This window comes from Lindgomyces ingoldianus (assembly GCF_010093535.1).
Source record: "Lindgomyces ingoldianus strain ATCC 200398 unplaced genomic scaffold BDR25scaffold_10, whole genome shotgun sequence".
Taxonomy (NCBI): Eukaryota; Fungi; Ascomycota; class Dothideomycetes; order Pleosporales; family Lindgomycetaceae; genus Lindgomyces; species Lindgomyces ingoldianus.
The window spans coordinates 609940-629909 of NW_022985171.1; the positions used below are offsets into that span (position 1 = coordinate 609940).

The window sequence follows — 19970 nt, forward strand, 5'->3', positions numbered from 1 at the left end:
GAAGGAAACACCCGGGACTCTACTAGGGAGAGACTCATTCATGCTCCTCCTCCGGCAAAGGACGCAGAGCTGCCTTGCTACTCTGCATTTCCACTGGGCCGTCCTTGGAGCTCGAAGATCTCGTTACAAAGTTTCTCTCCTCATCCATGGCCGCTGTTCTGAGTCTTAGGGCTTCCTCACCACGTTCCTTTACCGTGCTTGCAAACGGTTCGGCAGGTGGATTCCTCTTAAGGTACCTAACCAGGCTTTCGCAAAGCCGATCAAGAACAAACTCACTTTCTGTCTGATCGGACACCATTGGAGAGTTCTCGCCAATCCAATCCCACTGTACAAGACCTTCCTCTTCCTCTTCTCTCATGACTTCGTCCTTATCCGTTGCAACAGAGAACCGAATAAGCCGTGTAAATTCGACCCACTCTTCAAACTGGTAATTCCGAGGCTTGTCGAGCGTGAGATCATGTGCGGTGCGTCGAATAGCGAGTGCGAGATGGCGTGCAAGAGCAGCAGCGTCCGGCTGTTTTCCGTGCAGGTCTGCATCGTGCTGCGTAACAAGGGCTTCGAAATCTGGAGCTAGTAGGCCAGCAGCGTATGCATCTTCCTTTGATGTGCTTCCATTCGAGCTCTGCTCCGCCTTCTCTTTCTCGCTGAGGATCTTTTCTAGTACGTCGACACGATTGCGCAACTCGTTGTGTTTTGCCTGCCAGTCTCTCTTTGCTGTCGCCAAACCCAAAGAGAGCCACGGATGCTTGTCCACGAGTGCCGTCCATATTCCTTCTTTTGGGAGGATTGTGAAGTCAGCTAAGGTGCTGGACCAATTGTTGAACGCAGAAACGAATGTTGCGGTGAGGTCGGAGGCGAGCATTGTAATACTAGGGACGGCGATGACAGACCAGATAACAAAGAAACATCTTCCGGCACCTGATTTAGGTGAAAAGTCTCCGTAACCAATGGACAGGATAGCAACCCAGCAGAAGTAGACAGTCTCCCAGTACGTCTGACCAGTAGCTCCAACCTCGGCCTCCCAGAACACAACTGCGCCAATGCACCAAAATACGGTAAATAGCGAAAGACTGAGACTCAGCCGCCACCAGTTCTTCCACAGCTTCGCCTGCTGCTGAAGCCTGCGCATTGCCTGGAAACGCTCTTTTTCATCACGAAGTAGTCGGATTCTCCTGTTTTTCCGGATACGACTTCCCAAAGTATTAGTCCTGGACATTGGCCTCATCGAGTTACTAGAGAAACTGCCGCGGCGGCTATCTCCCGCACGGTCCATGGTAACCTGGTACTGGAGGGCGGTTGCTGGTGATCGTGCGCTAGGTCTTGCTGCTTGCTTTGCCATAGCACGTTCTCTTGCCATTTCAGCTTCGATCTCTCTGCGCTGCAGTTCTAGGCTTGTTGCGACGGTCCGGCCCTCTGCACGTTGTCGTTGGTGCTCAAAGTGAGATCGTGTGATTTTCTTCTCTCCTAACTCTTGTACTGATCTGTAGATACTAGATACGACGAGACCGAGCATGATAATACCTCCGAGAGAGAATGGAATCAAGAGAGCACGGGCAGCCGTTTTGGTAGGATAAAGATCGCCAAATCCAATGGTTAGGATTGTTACGTCGCAGTAATAAAGCTGTCCTTGTGTCAGGATGTTACAAAATCTGAAGGAAAAGGAGAAGACCTGCCGCATCAATGAAATGCCAGCCTTCCAATCGAGCATAAACTCCACCTCCACCAGCCAACCAGATAAAGTAGAACATGGTTTGAATGATCAATGTGCGTTGATCTTCGGTCAGATCGAAATGTTGAGGGTAATGACCCCGTATATAACCGAGAAGATTCACCAGGAGGAGTGACGCGAGGAGAAAATAGAATGAAGCTGCGGCAATGCCATACCAATAGCCACCGGAGTAAGCTTCGATTGGGGCAACAGGCCGGGCGTAGACATGCATCGCAGCAAGATCACCTATGAGCTGAGAATTTACTTAGCCCGAAGTCGAGAGAAAGGTCCAGGTTGGCCTACGATACCACAAGAGAGAAACCAGAGAAGTATAGTTAAGGGGAGAGATATGATATATCGAATTCGGTTGGTAAAATTGAGCAACAAAAAGAAATTGCCGACAAAACCGAGAATGAGCGAGGATACGTTGATCCAGTAACACCTGCAGATGTTAGAAAGCCGACCAAAATTCAAATCAACCTTGCGTACCATCTTGGATCTCGAATTGGGGTTGCCTTCAATTGTGGTAAGATTGCGGTTGGATCTGTGGGATCCCGTAAGTCCAATCGCCAAAAGGTGACTAAGGCGCCAATGGACAGAACGTTTGCCAGAGGGCCTAGGGTGGCTGCCAGAATCCTGATTCGGTGAGTACTTGTAATCCTAATGTCAACATCAAAACGTACGGTATAGCAGTGGAAGCGAACCACCAGTCCCTAAATAAATATGGTCAGCGGAGGCGCGTACATTCACACCAACCCAGACAAAGCATTCGAGTGGTATCGGCTAACACATACACAGGGTCGTCATCATGCCTGCCTCTCATACGGATTTTCCAAAGCTTGAACTTCTTCCCTGCCTCTCCCTCTTCGAGATCCAGAAATGTCGCCCTGGCCTGAAACACCGCATTCTTTAGCGCTTTACCAAAGGGCTGGCCTGAATCGCGCCTGTCTGAGAATTCCTCGAGCAGGCTAGGCATTCTTGCTGGAAGATTTATTTAAGTGAAATGCACAAAGCAAACTGCCACCCGGAAACCGGCAAGATTGAATCCAACAGGACCTGCAAATGTGAGTAAGAGTGTCGCAGGATGACAAGGTGAAGGGGCGATAGTGTTCCAGCCTATTTTACGTGCATCAAAGCCGATCTAAGGTCTGGTCAGGAAATTGGAGATCGCAATAAACGGCGCAAGAGGATTGGAGGAGTTTCTGTGGGGAATGCATGGCTATCGTTGCTCAGCTTGATAGGCGCAAGCCACCATGATAAGCCTTCGAACGAACGAACGATATCTCGAGGAGCATAACTCCGAGAGCCGGCGACCTTTCAGTATCACACCATACGTATTATATGATGTATATTTTTTGCTGCAACGATCTTGCCGGCGATAAGTCGTTCAATTTATGGGGGTGTCTTAGAAGCTGCATGAGCTCAAGGGGAGAGGATTGACGAGGAGCAAGTGAGAAAGGCATGGAGTTTGCTAGTGTCGCTCTCGTAGATAGGTGACGAGATTGACTATCAGTACCAAAAGAATGTTTGATGGAAGGATGCATCGATGAATTATTCTCAGTGGGGGTTTTAAGCCGCTATTCTAAGATTGCAAACAGAATGAGTTGTCGCCACCGCAGATTAGCAGTATTTAGATAAGAATGATTGAGTGAGTTTTTGACGGAAGATTCGATATATTTGATGATCTCGTTCGGCGGGGACGATGTTTGCGGCGGGAGAATGTGGGGTTGAGGGGAAGGAAGTTTCCAGCCTCCTCCATTTCAACCGAAAAACCAGTGACGTAACATCGTGAGTCAACCTCATTGGCCCGGCAAGTTACGCTCCCGACTTCCACCCAAACCTCAGCTGGAGTCCTCCAGCGGATGCCGCGCCTAAATGTTCTTACAGTATCCCCATTACTTTTTACTGTTACACAGCATGAATCCTATTTCAGGCATGCGGCCTTATCCCTTCTCCCAAATGAGAACGCTTCGCCCACTGCTTACAAGCACCAATTCACCACCATACCACAATGGCTATCTGCGGGTTCGAAGGCAATGGCGATATGTATGGACTCGGAATTCGGTTAGGATACTACCTTCAATGGTATGGAGCGATATTCGCCGCGTGGTTTGCCCCAACCGAGTCTCGCTCTCTTCGGTTCACCAATGCACTGTTTATTGCTGCGTCGTTTCTGGCCTTGGTTATTATCACGGCTCGCGATATGGAGTCGCTCCAACCAGTGGAGGTATACATCATACTGTTGCTCATGTTCGGTGCCTACCTCGCACTGATTCCAATCTATCTGTGGCGACTGCTCACTAAATGCGACCCGTACTGGGACCCTACGAGATATCCTCTGGTGATACCGGGAGCGGTCTTCGCAAATTTACACCTACTTTTGCTGGTCGGTGTGTTGGTATATCAATACTGGTTCTGGTTCAATCGAGTCTCTAGTCTGGACCACGTGAATTGCCAGCAATATGGCTTCTTCTTTGCGCAAATCCGACTAAACAACAAGGGCTTCGTTGCAGTAAACATTCTGGTGTTCTTCTTCTTGGGCTTAGTCTGTTTATATATTATTTGGTTGAAGATTCGACGGGCCGCTGGGTTACCATCTCCACGCGCAAAAAGGAGGTCCGTAGCCCTTTTCTTCTCCTTCTTTTTCATAGAAGGGCTACTGCCGGACGCTAAGACTTGCACTCTCCAATATGCGTCAGTGGTTCAAAGTGTCAGGTTCTCACTTCTATTTAGATCCATCAGTAGACGACACCTAATCGCCCATATCGAACTCCTTGGCAATATCGATGTCTGGGTTAAAATTGTTGTAGCCCTCACTGTAACGGTTGCAACCGAGCTTGTCATTGATTGGAATGGGATAGAGGGTGTCAACTCCCTCTCCTCGGCTGGACAAACTATTCCATTCTTGATTGGGCTAGGCTCCGTCCTTCGTATCTTCTACGTATACTGGTTCCCCCATGATGGAAATGACGACAGCGACGGCGACAGTTACTATAGCACCGAGTATATGCAGCCTTATCGGCGGCCTAGGCCTGTTGATGAACTACCACTGCCAGCCGCTGCCCCTCCTATGCGCCCGCCGCCCCGGACACATCGTAGGTCTTATTAGGATAGTGAGTATTAAGGCGGTGAGCCGCTATACTGATGTGTGTCCTCTGATCGGCATGAAGTGGGGAGAAGATAATCGAGATATTTTAATTGATGCCCCATATATTTTGCAACAGAAAAGCTCTCCAATGTCAACCGTTGCTTTTCAGTCTCTAGGGTGGGGCTGTATCCTCGCACTGTGTTCTAGTTCCCGAAATATTTTTCTCACTTCGCATGGTGTTCGCTTGCAAACAGCTTTATGAATCGAAACATAATAAATATCAAACTTATAGATATGGTTGAGATGAGATGCAATGACAGGCTGTGAAACGTTTGATAGCTGATTTAGTAGTCCAGCATGCATTCCGGACTTACCTGATAACGTTGAATGGTGACTTGCTGACTGTCCTTATCCCGCTTCCAAGCCTGACCCCGCACCTTTACACAGCCACCGCTCATAGCCCACAGATCCTTGCTTTCATGGCGCAAAGGCTGCCATGAATGGTGTGTTGTCTCATGCATATATTTAAATACAGTATACTACAGTATATATAATTAATATTTTTAAATATCTAATTAAATGCACCTTCAGGCCGGTTGGCGCAATGGTAGCGCGTGGCCCTCCTAAGGCCAAGGCTGTGGGTTCGAGTCCCACATCGGTCGTTATATTTACGTTTCTTTTTGCTCTAACAATCCCCTTCGCGTCTTGCAGTAGTCAAGTGTGGTTACAATTTCGATTGTTAAATTTTTGCGTTGGTGGAAAGGATCTGCGGGGTTTCAAAAGCGAGACTTTTCATCCCCTCGCGTCCTGAACTTTTGTGCCTTTAACACCACCTTTTGTCGTTCATGAACTCTCTCCAATGAGATGGATACTCCGTGTTTCTTTCCTTCTCCGCCTCCGAACTGTTGCCCACTCTATATCTCAATCGAGACACACTGCACGGCGATTATCTCTGCTATCATCGAACAACAAAACATGCCGAGAACTGTACGTGTGGCTACACTGGCCAAAATGGGCAACTCTGGAAAGCTAGTCCGGAATTCCGTAGCATGGTGCCCGATTCTCCGGACTAGGCGGTTGAAAGGCTCAACGCAACGCAACTCACCTCAAAACTATGTCAACCACTGAAATTCGACTAATATCCGATATTGGGCCGCAGTATACCTACTTACAATTAGTGGATCGAAGCCATTTGTAGACGCCTGACTCGACATTTCGATATTAGACCAACAAGTTTCCTGAAATCTTACAATCTTGTTACTACAGCACCTGCTAATCTTGGACGCATTCAGGACACACAATGTAATAACACCCAAATTTGCCCGCCACCAGAGAAACAATGACCAAACTGGCACTATCCACCCCTCTTACACGTCGTCATCCCCACCACAAAGACTCCAAACTTCTCATATTAATTCTCGGTTGGAACCTCTCCTTAACCTTATCATAAATCCTATCTCCCGCCTGCTGTCGCCTCAATTCCAGTTCCAACTTTTAGCTACCCCCGCCTGCCAGCCCGCCTTACTTCTTATCTCTGGGCCCTCCGGTCAATCAGTCTCTGTGCCTTTCTAATCTTCCTATCCGCCGCTTCCGGCCCTGTTTTATCTCTGCTTCGCCTTTTTCAACCCACCATTAAGGGTTCCAGCTCTTAAGCAATGAAGCACTCTGCCCACTCCAGTCTCGGAATACCAAGCTCGTCTCACCCATGTATGGGCGCAGGTAGAGACGCGGTACCCAGTGTCTTGATCTTACGCGCTGCGACGAAGGTTAAGGGGCTCGGATTCAGACCGCATAGATGTAGTGAATCGTGCGATAGATTGCGGTTGGCTGTCCGAAGCTTTACACCTGCGTGAATATTCTGGCTTTTCTTCGCCTCTTTGCCAGAGTTTGTTGTCTGGCGCTCCTGTCCTACGTGGACCTGGCGCGTCTCGCTGCTTATTTTCGCTGATCTTCTGTCCGTCTCGGAGGTAGTGCTGGGGTATGTTTCATCCATGGGTAAAGGTGAAAGATGCTTTAGGTGGGCCACAGCGGGTGGTCATGTTGCGTAGCAGGTAAGTCCCGACAGAGAGCGGCTTGGTGAGTGGCTTGAATTATCTTTCGTATCTTGTTTGCGATACCTTCGATTCCCGTTGTGCTTGTTTTGTTCAGGTGGCGCCAGGCGAATGTTTCACTGACCTCATGACAGCCAAGAGTTTATGTGCACGTCGTCATTGACCGCATCTGCCTGTCGAATCGCTCTTTCGACCCTCGCCATAAGCTATGCGCATAATCTTAATTTAACATACACGCACGCAAGCGGTCGCGAGACAATTTTCCAGTCTACATCAAATGGCATTGGCCACCGGTACCCTCCAAGATACATGAGAAATAGGCTCGCGCCTCCATTATTATCAACCTTTTAGAGGCTGCGTGTGATACCATAGCGTACCAACTATAAGCTAGTTGAGATACAAGATTTTCCCGCAAGACTGTGCTCAGTGGGAACGCCGGATGATGAAGGGTAAGATCCGTTCCGTTTCCACCGATCTAGAACCATCACCACTGGCCTTTCTGAAACCTCCATGTGTCTTCATACCGTACCATCTCCAAGGGAATTAAGATACATTGATCGTGTAGGAAGGCAGACTGTGCAAATGGGGGAACGAGGGAAAGCCATAGGGCAAAAGGTTGGTCGAACTTACATCGATCCTAATGTGCCAACGCGTCTCTACCGACCTTGCAATTGATTGACTAGGCCTGCCATGCTCATGAGTGTATGTCAGCGAATGTCCGAAGATAGAGGGGAGAGATTTGTACCAGCCCCATCAAACTTAGTCAAGCCACTCAGTCTCCAAGGTTGCTAGAGTCATCTCGGGTAAGAACTGCACCTCTCCGTCGGTATGATGGTAGAAGTCCATGCCGTCGACAATATCCTCGGAGTGTTTTGGTGGTCCGTTCTTGAGTTCAGCACCAGCTTCGACAAAGCCTACAATGCCCATGGTGATGTTTCGCTCGAAGCAGCGAAAACTCACATCCTCGAATCCGTCGAAAACTGCAAGATACTCCTTTTCGTCCAGGTCGGTTCCCTCCTCAGTGGGGCGGTAGCATGCCATCTCGATGACAGCCGCGTCCTGGACGCCAGCAAGCAACTTGTGTTTCTGGGTATTGATAAGAGCTCTGGCGGCTTTCTGGATCCAAGAGGCGACTCCTGGCATGAGGCCATGGAAGCGGTAGCTCGCGGGGTACTTAAGACGATCGAAGTCACGTACGCCACCCCAAACAATGCCCTCAATGGTAGTCTTGAAGTCGATGTTTCCACCTTCTCCGCCGTAGTCGATACCAATAGCCTCCAAGTCCGGATTGATAGGGCCTTCTTGTAGCATGCGTCGGTCGTATACCATCAAAAGGGAGTTCATCACAATGTCGATGACCATGCGATCGGAACCTCCAAGGCTAGTGAGGAGTTTCACTCCACCTTCGTGAACCCAGCTGATAGATTTGCCGATAATGGCTTTCGCCTCGTGGTAAACTTCTTGACAAGTGGCCAAAATCAAAGTCGGTGTAGCACGATATATTAAGACCACGCCTTGGTTGTTGCCTTTGAAGGGACCGCTGAGGGGTCGGAGAGCGTGATGCACAATTTCACGCGGGAGACGCTCGTAGACCATCAAACGGATATCTTTCGGCAAATCCATGAATCGAAAGGGTTGACAGAGCCCATCTGCCTCGCCATGGATGGGGGAATGATGCTGCTGCTGGGAGCTGAAAGGGAGGAGTGCGAGTACACGGGACAGCTGGTTGCTGACGGCGGCCATCATGTTTGCTAGCGTTCTGCCTCGTTGTATTGAAGGTACAGAGAAGAGGAGATAGTGGGATTGGGTGGCAGAGGCAGGTGAAATAGATTTGGACTTGGGCGGTGGGCGGAAGAATGGTTATCCCGGGAGAAGGTGAAAGAAAGTCTACAAACGGCACTCGAATGCGACACAAGCTATGACCAGCTTGTACGGACTGCAGATTGGATCCCCTGCCCTCGCCGCTAGGTATCAATGGCGGTGAGCCATTGCTGGGTGGCGTGGTGGATTGAGTTTTCACCTTATTAAGCGTTAGTGGTAGGAAACGAATTGGTGATACCTTTGGGGTAAAGAAAGAAGAGTTTCTGTTAGGTAGACAAGTCCTCTGCCTTTATCTATTGCAGAATATGGCACCGCAAATTCCGATTGAAGTTTGTACCATGGTAAATGGCAATATGCCGCACACGTGTCATATAGAGATAATTCCACGTATGTTATTGGACGAGACGTTGAAGCCACATCGACGACGATGTTAATCGAGCCCAACATCCAGTTGAGCCATACGGAGCCATCCATTATAAATCATCACCGTTCAATTCATCAAAATTTCGCCCATAGACCCCACGGAAGAGAAGAGAGGAAAGCCTAGGAGTTGAATGGCGAATCGTAGTTCACTCTAACCAATTTGCTTCCCACTCTTCTCTGGTCATATTCAGCGGCTTCTCCGTCTCCCGGGCGTAATAATGAGGACCCATAGCCCCTTCGATATGCCAAAGTGTGAGAGATTGAATATGAGCTACTTGAACTTAGCCACTAAGATGACGCTCTCTCACGGCTCATCGCTACGCGGATGCATTGCCATAGCCTAAGTATGTATTTAATATGCCGAAGGGATTATGAGTCTGGCAGCCGACTTGGGCCATTGAGGTAGTCTTCATGGGTTCTAAGAGATGCTTTGCTGAAGGTAGGCGAAATATCTAGCATCTTTGTTCAAGAGCGACTGAAGCTTTGGCATGATCTAGCCTTTGTGGTGGACAATGGATATTGCTTCTCCTCTTTCACAGGTGCATCGTCATCTAAGTCGATGACGGCCTGGGTATATTTACTTGCTAGTGATATGAGATGTCTTAATCTTAGGTCGGATAGTGGTCACTACCGTATACACTGATAGTGGTTCCGTCACATCCTCTACGATGATGTTTTGGGGTTTTCCGACGTCACTCCCATCCAGAATAATTTCATACTCTTGTTACCACCTCCACCAATCCTCACTCTTGGCAACCGCATGCTCATAGAAATCTTTCGTGACCTTGGCAAAGTCCGTCACCAGGACACCATATTTCCAAATAACTTTGTCTAGAAAAGCACTCGTAATGAAGCACAGTTCATATTCGTCACCGCTCTAACTCTTCCTTTATGCACCCAATTGCGAATAGTAAGCTCAATGATACCCTTCACTTCTGTCAGCAGGTGGTTAGGATCGCTGTCTCTTTCGACGGGCGATGAGATCAGTGCGCTCCAGACATAAGAAACTTCCCTCTTCAAGTGTCAGGGGTTTAAACATGATCATTTCCGGGGGGTCCTGTAGATCATGAGCTGAATGTCCTTAGGAATATTGAGGAAACGGAAAGGCTGGGAGCCGAAGTCGGCCATTGCGTGATAGAGCAGCAGTGTAGTATGAGGAAGGAAGAAGTGCCGATGAAAACGGTCCGTGTTGGATCCTTTACTAGTTGCGGTGGAAATTATTCCAGCACTTTAGGGAAAGAGTGAAAGTCCTAAGGCTTTCTGCATTGTGCTTCCTCGTAGCTTTCCGTTACTTCAACTTGGGAGGGTCGTGAAAGATGGCAAGTCCGCATATGAGGCTGCGCAGTTTGAATGGTGAGTTTCCTTAAGTATTCTGGCATCACCGTGAGTGAATGAATAGTGAGGCTAGTGGGTTTGCTTATGGTGCTGCACAATAGCAGACATAGATCATTCTGGAAGCTGTTCGAAGGAACATCCTAGTATGGTTGAAGACGGATTTGTGTCAGTTGTCAACATAGAGAACTTGAGGTTTGGTTACGGTTCCCAACCCGACTTGGAGCAGTTTAGCGTGGTGCCCTTCCAGTTCCAAGGTTTGCTTGTCGCCAGGATCCACATGTGGGCCGCTAGCATGTATGCGGCGAAGGCTAAAAACCGAAAACGTGGGAGATTCCCATGGGTGCCTTTAGCCATGGTGGGACAACCGAGGCCGATGGAGCCACATGGAAACCGTTCCCACTAGTTCTCTAAGCTCTCCAAATTACCAGAACACTATTTTACCTAGAGTGTTTCGGGGTTAGAAGCGAGCATACGTTGACGGCTATCGGCGTCAAACGTGAGTGAATAGTTTCATGGCATGTCCGATCCCGGCAAATGCTCCATAAAAGCAGGGATTATATTAGAGAGCGACTGTGTTAGCTAGACATTGGGGAACATGCGCTGCGCTGGAGCTGCCTAGGCACTTCCCCGTAATCTTTCATGACCTGGGTTTTGGGAGAAACGGACGGAGCGGTACCTGGCACTGGGGATTCGACTCGAAAATTTAAGGGATTGAATTGGACAAGGTTCTAGCTCTTTCTCAATGGCATGAAGAGATAGTGGTTTGCAAGGCGCTGAAAGGTAGAACTTCTACGTCGCATCTGAAGAAGGAATCCAGAAGAGCCTAGACGCCACACAGCAATAATAGGTGTCGTACTATTTCTAGCATACTCCGCTGCAACAACTATATTTGCAACTAACGGCTGTTCGTGTTATGCAGTGTGCTCAGGCGAAAACTTGAAGGACCCGGAGATCGGAGCTCAAAACTACCAGGGTATGCGAACGGCCTTCTCGCCCCGAATCCTCTCCCCGACCGCAATCCAATAAATTAAGACATCCGTAGTGGATGAACCCGCTTCCGCGATCCTTCTGCAATGCTGTAACTTTCGGCCCGTTCCTTCGCCCTGGTTGGGTTGGTCTGCAATTTTAACGAAACTTTAATCTTCGAGTTACCGGATTCGATGGTTTGTCTCGGATTACAAGCCTCACAGCCTGAGACGTGTTGGAAGCCCCGTATTTTTTGTCGTTCTCGTGGGGGTTGCAGGTACTCATGCGAGTTGCTCACAGCTTCATCATAAACATGTCTCAACGTGCCGTTCGCCACCTTATATGTTGTTCTGTAATAGTTGCCTTCAAAATAGCTTTTCATTCGTACATTGTTGAGTTGATGTGAGCATATTAGAGTCGTTCATTGAATCTGGGTTGGCTTTTTCAAGGTGGGTGATCATAGGCGTAGGGATCGAGCTTTTCCTGCGGCTTCATGGTGTGTATCATCTCTCAAGCAGTAGTTGAGGGAATCGGTGAATTCTACGGCGTGCCACGGAGGTTGTGCTGCCCTCCGCTGCGCCTTTTCAAGCCAATTGAAGACACTCAAGAATTTCGGCTTGGGTAGATTTTTGCTCTCCCTCCGCGCATCAGCAATTTTTTTAACTGCTTACGACAACTCAGATATAGGAGTTGAAAAAGGGAGTTCGGAGCAAGTATGAAGTAAGAGGCTGGTACTAAGATTGATATCCAATTGGATGAGGTGGCTGTATCATGGCTCATGACTCGCCACTAGGATTATCGATAACGGAAGGTGTGATATGACATGCAGAGTCAAATTTTGTTCCCACATCATCACCATTCGTTCCCGTCTATATGCCGCCCGTCTCCTATCTATCTTTCCGGTAGAATCCAGAGTGGGCGCTGGCTTCACAACCGAGCCAAGCGAATCATGTGTTTCGTGAGGACTATCTCTCTCCGCTTGGGTACTGAGCTTCTCTCAAGGCAGTCAGCTAGGACAGCGCTTGCGCTGGACTATTGACGACTTTTGACTTTCTTTGCAAATCGGAAGAATATTGGCCGCTGGAGCATCTTCAGCGAAATGGTCCGTTGTACTGGGTGTTGAAAGGCCCATGCCATATTTTCTATAATCTGTTGTCGCATGATGCTAACCGGGTATCCAAATGAAATCCTCAAACTTCGCCCCTATCGCTGTTTTCCACCTGAACGGTCACTTCTTGCTGGAGCATCACCCCTCTTGGATTCTCGAAGAGACTTGATGTACTCGTGTGCTCGTCTTGTGTACTTCCCATCGATACAAACTTATGCCACTCCTGGTGTGCTCTTCCTTTCTCCTTCTTATTGCTCTTCCCGGACACCACCGTCGCTGTGAACTTTCCCGAATTCGAAGGAGTGAGCTTCAGAGTTTCTCCACCGCTTTGTGACCCTCCTCGAAATTTTAGCGGGATAGACGTGGCGAGCTCGCCGTCGTGAACCCGGGCGTTGGAAATTCCAGTGCCAGCGCTGCTCAGGAAGCGCTTGATGCGCGGGAGGCTGGCGACAATGAGTGAGAGGCTTGTCACTATCCTGATAATTTATCAGTCATTTCTCTTGTTTACTGCATCATCGATCAGGGATATGGCAACGTACTGATACATAATCGCCAACTCGAACCCGTCCCCTCACACATGCACGTAAGTATATAAAGACATTAGCGTGGAGGGGAAAACTCACATGTAGGATCTTGACTCTTCATGGCTTTCGCAGCGGCCCATATTTGCGCAATAGATGCTACCGGCACTCTGGATAGAGTCAGTGGGGGTTATCTGTTGGGATTCTGAATCATACAGTGCTCGGGAACCAAATAACACGGCCAATGTTCCCCGTCTTACCGTATTCATCTGAAGGCCATGAAGAACCGGAAAGATCCACGCACTGAGGACGAGGTCGGAAATAATATTTAGGGCGATTACGGTATACAGCAGTCCTCCGTGTGAACACCTGGAATTATCGTACACCCAAGGAGCTGGGAATGAACACTGGAAGGCAAACGCGGGTAGAGAGAAAAGCGCCCAGAAGCCCACAGTTCCAAAGAGCACAATATTCTTCTGGCGAGTCTGAGGTACCACTCGTCCAACTAAGAATCCTGATGAGAGCTTGGCGAGGCCCATAACGGCAATTTGGAGTAATTGGGCAGTGTAGGAGAACTGGTAGACTATGGGTCAGTATGATAGCCCACAGAAATCAGGGCAAGGAGAGATTGACCTTGAAGTAATCTGTTATAGATTCTGTCTCGTAGGAGTGTTTCCCAAGCCCATTATTGACTGCCAGGTGCCAACACACGGTGGCTCCAATGTAGATGGTCTACAGAGTGGATGTCAGCGGTAGCAACCACCCAGATCAAAATTTCTCACACTCCCAGCGACAACCGTCGCATCATCAAAGCCAAATTTCACCCTATGAAGGCGTCCAATGATGAATCGTGCGGCTGCTACACCGATCGTAACGCATGTCCAGGAATACAACGATACGAGCACGATTCCGCCGCGAGAAGATGGAGCATTGCGGTGGCCAGGTTCAGCACCACTCGAGTCCATTGCACTCCGAATATGAAAGAGGGAACGATAGAGGGGCTATCACATGAGGGTCTGGCAAGACGACGGCAATCAAGGCCGATGGCAACGGGGAAAGTTAAGAGCATTCGGTTCGACAGCCACCAAATATTCCCTTCCTTCGAATGCAAAGTTGCGTTTTGGCCCACGAAAGCTCCTTGCAGGTTGGCAAGTGCGTCGTGTCGTCAGTGAATGACAAGCATTCCTCGAGCCAGTCCCGGTGCATTGGTTGAGAGAACAACAAGGTGATTGTCTGAAGGGGGAGCCACACGCGACAAGCCAGCACGAGCGACAACGTCTCAGCCCACATTGGAGGTAGCTAACGAGCAGGGCCGTGCCGTACGGCTTTTCCCTCACCCTTGTATTCCTGTTGGGCCGCTCGCATCCTGATCACCCGGGCCAGGTTCGTTTCGGGATTCTCTGGGCGAGCCGTGCGAGGGTAGTGCGCCGCAAAAAGCGAAGTCCAATGGCAGCGGGTAGCCGACGAGCGGGGAACAAGGGACCCGCAAGCCTATTTGAACGAGACCTCAAATCGAGGATGCATTTGTCGCCAGCCAAGGTCTTTCGAAAAGCCCGCTTTCGAGCCTCCGTGGATCCATGTCCCAACATTGTAAGCGCTGAAAGGTAGTCTCTGAAGGATTTGTGCGCTGATTGGACTGTGTATCCATACGAGAGTCAGTTTGCGTCGTCTGCGAAGGCCAAAGAGACAAGGAAGGATGCTCGCCTCGTACAAATGGATGAGATTTACGCCCTGCATGCATCCTAACCTCTCGCGTGCAGGTATGCGCTCCGACAGCTTGGTTCGAACGCATGTCTTCTTTCCTGCGGCATAGCTCGCTTGAAGCCTGTCGGCCCGTATCTCTAAGAGCTCTCGGTTTGTGGGGCTTTCCTGTCTCTGCTGCTCTCCTTCATATCGCCCGTTGCCCTTCTTCCCCTCCTCCATAACCCCCGTTCTTAGACCCTGAAGGATGGATTTGAACAAAGACACCGACATGCAGGTGACGTCTGATCTCGAGGAAGTCGAAAACAGCTCCGGCCATGGTGAGAAGACACTTGTTGTGCAGTCCCAAAAGGCCTCTGGTGGATCACAACCGCATATTCATTCCCTCGAGGTTCGTCCCTACCCCTGCCAACCTGCTGTGCTCGCCGCAATGCATCCCCAAACTCACCTCTGACAATTTTCTCAGCGATACATCAACTTATCCTCCATCTTCAATTTTGGGTTCATTCTCCTAGCTTCATGGGAGTCTTTTGCCGTTACCTTTCAATTCGCTTTGTATAATGGCGGCCCAGCCGCTATGTTCTATGGCTCAATCTTGGCTAGCATTGGGGTAGTGGCTGTGGGGTCCTCGTTGGCCGAGTTAGCTTCGATGTAAGTTCCAACCAATTGCCAATTAGCAACTCACTAAGGCTCTGTAGCGATCCGACTGTTGGGGCCCAATATCGCTGGACAGCTAACCTCGCGCCGCGTGGTAAGCGTTTCTGGGGATTGTTGCAAGGTAAGCTCTCCTCGCCCTCATTCAAGTAGCTGTACTGATACTAAGGCTGCACAAAGGATGGATTACCGTTTCGGCATGGTGCTTTGCTTGCAGCGGGCCACCAAGTATTCTCGCAAATATGATTACATCTCTTGCAATCTTCAACAATGAGTCGTATGTGCCGGAGCGCTGGCATACAAGCCTGATCATGATCGCAACCATTATCGTACCCTTTGTTTTCAACCTGTGGTTCCGCAAGCTCCTCGATGCTTTTGAAATCATTGGTGGTGTACTACACATTGTTCTCTTCCTCGTTATGGTCATCGTGTTGATCGTCTTCGGACCGCGGAGTAGTCCAGAATTTGTGTTCAAGACTCTTACTTGGGACCAAACTGGTTGGAACAATGCGGGTGTATCGTGGGGTCTGGGACTGCTCACCCTGACCTTTTCTGTATCCGGTAGGAACTCTAGCACCCTACTATCTGACCCAACTGACCAAGCATTCTTGCAGGATTTGACAGTGTTCTTCATATGAGTAAAACAAACCCTATCACAATCTCTAGCGCTGAATATGCTAACGCTAAGCTATAGGCGACGAAGTTAAGAAAGTGCATACGAGAGTACCACGAAGCATCATTCTAGCATGTGTCTTCAATTCTCTCATGATGTTCATCTTCGTAACCGTTCTCCTCTTCTATATCGGCCCTCTCGATCCCCTTTATTCTTCCCCCCTTCCTTTACTCCAAGTCCTTTACGGTGCCACCGGCTCCAAGGCTGCCACTAACACCCTAGTAAGCCTGATCTGCGTGATCATGTTTTTTGCGCTTTTCAATATCTTCGCATCGGTATCGCGTTTGGTATGGGTGTTTGCTCGCGACAAGGGCCTTCCGTTCCATAACTTCTTCTCCTACGTACGTTCACCCCCAAGCCATCCCTGCACCCCATAAACCTAACGTCCGGCGATTAGGTCCACCCAACCCTCAAACTTCCCGTCAATGCGCTCCTCCTAGTCGGCAGCATCGTAACTCTCCTCTCCTTAATCTACATTGCCTCCGCCGCAGCCTTCAACGCACTCATTGCCCTCCAAGCCCTTGCCATCTATATCTCCTATTTCTTCCCCATCTTCTTCATACTTCTCCGCCGTCTCCGCGGTCCGCCACCCCCCTACGGCCCCTTTAAGCTTGGAAAGTGGGGAATCCCGGCGAATGTCTTTGGCCTTTGTTATGTCATTTTCGTGGTTATTTGGATGCCACTTCCGCAGGTTTTGCCGGTTACGAAGGATAACATGAATTATGCGGGACCCATTTTTGGAGTTGTGGTGGCATTGGCGTTGGCGGATTGGTTTATTAGTGGGAGGACGAGGTTTCAGATGCCAGTCACGAGGTATGAATAATGCGTGTGTGGAGGGGGGAATATGGTGGGCAAAGAGGCAATGGAAACATCGGGGTAAATGTTGGAAGGATGATGCCGTACGAAATGACATAGAAAGTGGCCAGATTAAGCGCTGGTGAGACCTATAGACGGTCGAGCACGACGGGGGTGATGTGTAGATACATAGAGCCCATTTAGCACCCTCCTACATGTCTCCCCGGTGTTCTATCCCAGCCAGAGTCACGTAATTCACCCCTTTCCAGTTTAGGGGGTGGGGCTTCACAAAACAACCAGGAATCCCAAACATTGATTATCTTTATCATCATCACTGGTATTTTAATGACCGCACGTGGATATCCGAATTCTGATCCTTTGGCACATCAAACCATGTTCCCATTTTGTGGAAAGATCTGTAATTTAAAGCCCATGGCAATCGAGTGCCCCACTCTTAACTTGGTGTAAATGTTCGCTCATGGAACCCCGTGCTCTGGCATGTGCATTTTCCCAGGGGAATACCGAGCAAGCATGTGATGTTGTGCAACCTCATTTTGTAAATTTCGCACGTGGTCGAAGTCTTTAATATATTTAGTTCTAATTCTTTTAATGAGAGTCTCTGCCTGTGTTTGAAGAGGAGACATTCCAGCATTTACACAAGCGACGTCGGCTTTGCTGGAGCTAGAAGTAATTGAATCCATTTTCGGTGGCTGTCGGATGTTTGTTCTCATATGAACTTGGTGTGTTCACTTTGGTATCTAGGGCTCAAGCTATGGCATTCGGAGGATTTTGGTACTTGCAAAGTTCGGGATTTAAGGTAGAGAGTATTGCGACGGAACAGAACACATTCCTTGAGTTTTAGGTGTTATCAAGCCATGTTTCAGACCGACTACTGGAATCAAAGTCTTGTGTATCTCAGCATGGAAGGAGGGTTAATGTGCAGAGACAGAGCTAAATTGGTAGTTGTTCTACCAAGTAGGCCGAGAGAGTTGTCGATGACTTCAATGCAAAGGAAGCGTCATGAGAGGGATCTATTCTTCGACCTCATCGAAGTATAGTACGGCAGTTTTGATGGTTCGTTGAGAAAGACCTTCGGAACTGAGTCAATTAATACCGAGAACAACTGACCCAAAACGAGAGCCTAAGGAGGTCATACGTCAGCGTGCAGAGAGTTTCTAGACCATGAGGTTGCTCTGTTTCATGTATTAGAATCTAGTATGTGGTATAAGGACGGGGCTCGCCCTCACAACCAAAAGGGTACGAATAATCTACCGACAGTGGGTTCGCGTGTAGAATATTATTTTGCCTTACATGTGGGCTCTACAATGATGTCTAGTGAGCTGAGTTTTCGATAAGGAAAGAGAAAGCCGAGTTCTTGGAGGTAAAATGGATTAGGTTATGTTCCCGTATTCGTGGAATTTATACCCTACCAATGAGGCTCCAAAGAACCGGCTTCTAGGAGGACATACAGTCACGTGATTTACATGTGTCATTTTACCCCATGGAAACTGGAATGACTGGCGATGATATTCGCTCTTATGGGACTTCGGTAGTGTTCTCACACAAAAACCGATTACGAAACTAGATATGGACCGAAAGACGCACAATCTCGTCCTACGACGACTCAACATGTACTGGGGAGGAGTGCGTTGTTAAATTTGCAGAGCGTGGGGATTGTAATGTTTCGGGCCGTAAAAGGGGCAGCAGACAATACAATAGCGTAGTAATGCCTAACATCATTATAATTGGAATATCGTCTGCACTCAAGACCGACCCATCAAAAAGCCCTCTGTGCAGAAGTCTTCGTGAATGAAGAGACGGAAATACTTGGGGCCAATAATCTGTTATTGCAGCGGCCAGACCGAGGGTATAGTCTATGAGGGTGCTGTCACCCGAAACGCCAATCCGTCAACCACACAGACTATGCATACTTTCCATAAATCGTGATAGAACTCAGAGGTCTGCTTTCGGGGCCTCAGCCTCTTTCTGTTTTGCTTCCTCCGCCTCCTCCGTCTTCTCCCTATCTACGGCTACGAATTCCTCCTCAGCAGCCTCAGTCTTCTGTTTCTTCGATAATGGCTCGGCAGGATCTTTCGGCTCCTCGGTCGGCACGTCAGGAAGCTTAGCAGCAAGCTCGGTCTCGTCAGTCGATTTTTCCTTCCCGGGTTCATCAGCGTTCTCAGGCTCAGCGACGACAGGCGGGAAGAATCTCCTATGCACGCCGATTAACAAGGCTTCCTCAGCTCTCACTCGCCAAAACCTACGGGATATTCTCGAAATAGGCATCCTCATCCTTTTGCATGAAATTGCAGAAAATAATCCTGTCCATGTCATCCGCCTTCCCCTCATCCATGAACTGCCTCACAGTTGCCAAGGCCGTCTCGCTCGCCTCACCGCTCGGATACCCATAGACGCCGGTACTCAAGGCTGAAAACGCAATGCTCTTCAACCCATTCTCGACCGCCAGCTCCAGGCTCCTCCTGTAGCACCCGCTCAGCAACGTCGTGTGCTTGCCAGCCGCCCGCTTATCCCAGTATATCGGCCCAACAGCATGAATTACCTTCTTCGCGGGGAGATCGTAGCCGTTGGTGATTTTCGCATCGCCGGTGTCGCAGCCTTCGAGGAGCTCGCACTCGTCGAGGAGCTCAGGGCCTGCGGCGCAGTGGATGGCGCCGTCGACGCCGCCACCACCGAGAAGGGAGTTGTTGGCTGCGTTGACGATGCTGTCGACGGCGAGGACGGTGATGTCTTGGCGAATGACGGAGATCTTATCGTTGTAGGCTGCGGAGGGGGTGGGGAGGGTCGAGGGGTCGAGGTCGGGGGAGGGTGCTATTTTATTGATCTTGTAGAGGAGCGAGAGAGTAGGGATTTCGGAGAGGGGGATCGCGTCGGCCATTTTGCGGCGACGGTGGTGGAAAGAGCGAGTCCGTGGAGGGAACCTACAGGTTGAGGTTCGGGGGAGGCAATTTCGTGTTAGATGAAGGAGCATATACAGGCAAGGAAAGGGCAATGGCGTTGTGGGCGTTGGGTGCAGCTGAGAGTTTCCCGACAGGCCTGGGAAGCGGGGGAGCTTGGGCCACTTCCCCCACCCCACCTTCGCCCGGACATCTTCAATCTTCCCCGTCT

General features: G+C 49.4%; 8 protein-coding genes and 1 non-coding gene across 9 annotated transcripts; 5 read left to right on the forward strand and 4 right to left on the reverse strand.

The window, feature by feature from the left end:
- Positions 1-34: 34 nt before the first annotated feature.
- Positions 35-2542, reverse strand: BDR25DRAFT_283290 (uncharacterized protein; the record flags this gene model as incomplete). Its single annotated transcript, XM_033688036.1, has 8 exons — positions 2503-2542; positions 2392-2421; positions 2198-2344; positions 2012-2150; positions 1670-1961; positions 1470-1626; positions 727-1172; positions 35-636 (listed from the first exon to the last, which is right to left on the reverse strand). The coding sequence occupies exons 1-8, from the start codon at positions 2529-2531 to the stop codon at positions 35-37; spliced, it is 1842 nt and encodes a 613-aa protein (XP_033549599.1). The 5' UTR covers positions 2532-2542.
- Positions 2543-3548: 1006 nt separating this feature from the next.
- On the forward strand, positions 3549-4817 carry BDR25DRAFT_365913 (uncharacterized protein; the record flags this gene model as incomplete). The annotated part of the gene is made up of 2 exons (XM_033696926.1): positions 3549-4324; positions 4454-4817. The coding sequence occupies exons 1-2, from the start codon at positions 3720-3722 to the stop codon at positions 4815-4817; spliced, it is 969 nt and encodes a 322-aa protein (XP_033549600.1). The 5' UTR covers positions 3549-3719.
- Positions 4818-5386: 569 nt separating this feature from the next.
- BDR25DRAFT_t22 lies at positions 5387-5458 on the forward strand. The gene has a single exon. It is a non-coding gene; the product is annotated as a tRNA-Arg (tRNA).
- On the forward strand, positions 5401-6368 carry BDR25DRAFT_353085 (uncharacterized protein; the record flags this gene model as incomplete). Its single annotated transcript, XM_033695107.1, has 5 exons — positions 5401-5454; positions 5511-5613; positions 5661-5848; positions 5881-5990; positions 6089-6368. The coding sequence occupies 5 exons, from the start codon at positions 5401-5403 to the stop codon at positions 6366-6368; spliced, it is 735 nt and encodes a 244-aa protein (XP_033549601.1).
- Positions 6369-6397: 29 nt separating this feature from the next.
- BDR25DRAFT_353086 (uncharacterized protein) lies at positions 6398-9142 on the reverse strand (the record flags this gene model as incomplete). The annotated part of the gene is made up of 13 exons (XM_033695108.1): positions 6398-6489; positions 6531-6769; positions 6823-6971; positions 7000-7033; positions 7088-7191; positions 7248-7322; positions 7372-7472; positions 7512-7526; positions 7593-7635; positions 7664-8683; positions 8739-8838; positions 8894-8931; positions 8981-9142. The coding sequence occupies 13 exons, from the start codon at positions 9140-9142 to the stop codon at positions 6398-6400; spliced, it is 2172 nt and encodes a 723-aa protein (XP_033549602.1).
- A 295-nt stretch (positions 9143-9437) lies between these two features.
- On the forward strand, positions 9438-10930 carry BDR25DRAFT_353088 (uncharacterized protein; the record flags this gene model as incomplete). The annotated part of the gene is made up of 10 exons (XM_033695109.1): positions 9438-9493; positions 9548-9662; positions 9738-9888; positions 9951-10028; positions 10079-10111; positions 10155-10332; positions 10373-10444; positions 10491-10513; positions 10537-10828; positions 10891-10930. 10 exons carry the CDS (start codon positions 9438-9440, stop codon positions 10928-10930), a joined length of 1038 nt encoding a protein of 345 aa, XP_033549603.1.
- Positions 10931-12582: 1652 nt separating this feature from the next.
- On the reverse strand, positions 12583-14203 carry BDR25DRAFT_365918 (uncharacterized protein; the record flags this gene model as incomplete). The annotated part of the gene is made up of 6 exons (XM_033696927.1): positions 13804-14203; positions 13655-13753; positions 13238-13596; positions 13124-13191; positions 13040-13070; positions 12583-12976 (listed from the first exon to the last, which is right to left on the reverse strand). The coding sequence occupies exons 1-6, from the start codon at positions 13984-13986 to the stop codon at positions 12583-12585; spliced, it is 1134 nt and encodes a 377-aa protein (XP_033549604.1). The 5' UTR covers positions 13987-14203.
- A 710-nt stretch (positions 14204-14913) lies between these two features.
- On the forward strand, positions 14914-17051 carry BDR25DRAFT_283297 (amino acid transporter). The gene is made up of 7 exons (XM_033688037.1): positions 14914-15113; positions 15189-15373; positions 15421-15500; positions 15557-15937; positions 15991-16014; positions 16071-16390; positions 16447-17051. The coding sequence occupies exons 1-7, from the start codon at positions 14970-14972 to the stop codon at positions 16870-16872; spliced, it is 1560 nt and encodes a 519-aa protein (XP_033549605.1). The 5' UTR covers positions 14914-14969; the 3' UTR covers positions 16873-17051.
- A 1587-nt stretch (positions 17052-18638) lies between these two features.
- BDR25DRAFT_302433 (MACRO domain-containing protein 1) lies at positions 18639-19897 on the reverse strand. Its single transcript, XM_033689792.1, has 2 exons — positions 19109-19897; positions 18639-19056 (listed from the first exon to the last, which is right to left on the reverse strand). Exons 1-2 carry the CDS (start codon positions 19738-19740, stop codon positions 18798-18800), a joined length of 891 nt encoding a protein of 296 aa, XP_033549606.1. The 5' UTR covers positions 19741-19897; the 3' UTR covers positions 18639-18797.
- Between the last annotated feature and the right edge of the window lie 73 nt (positions 19898-19970).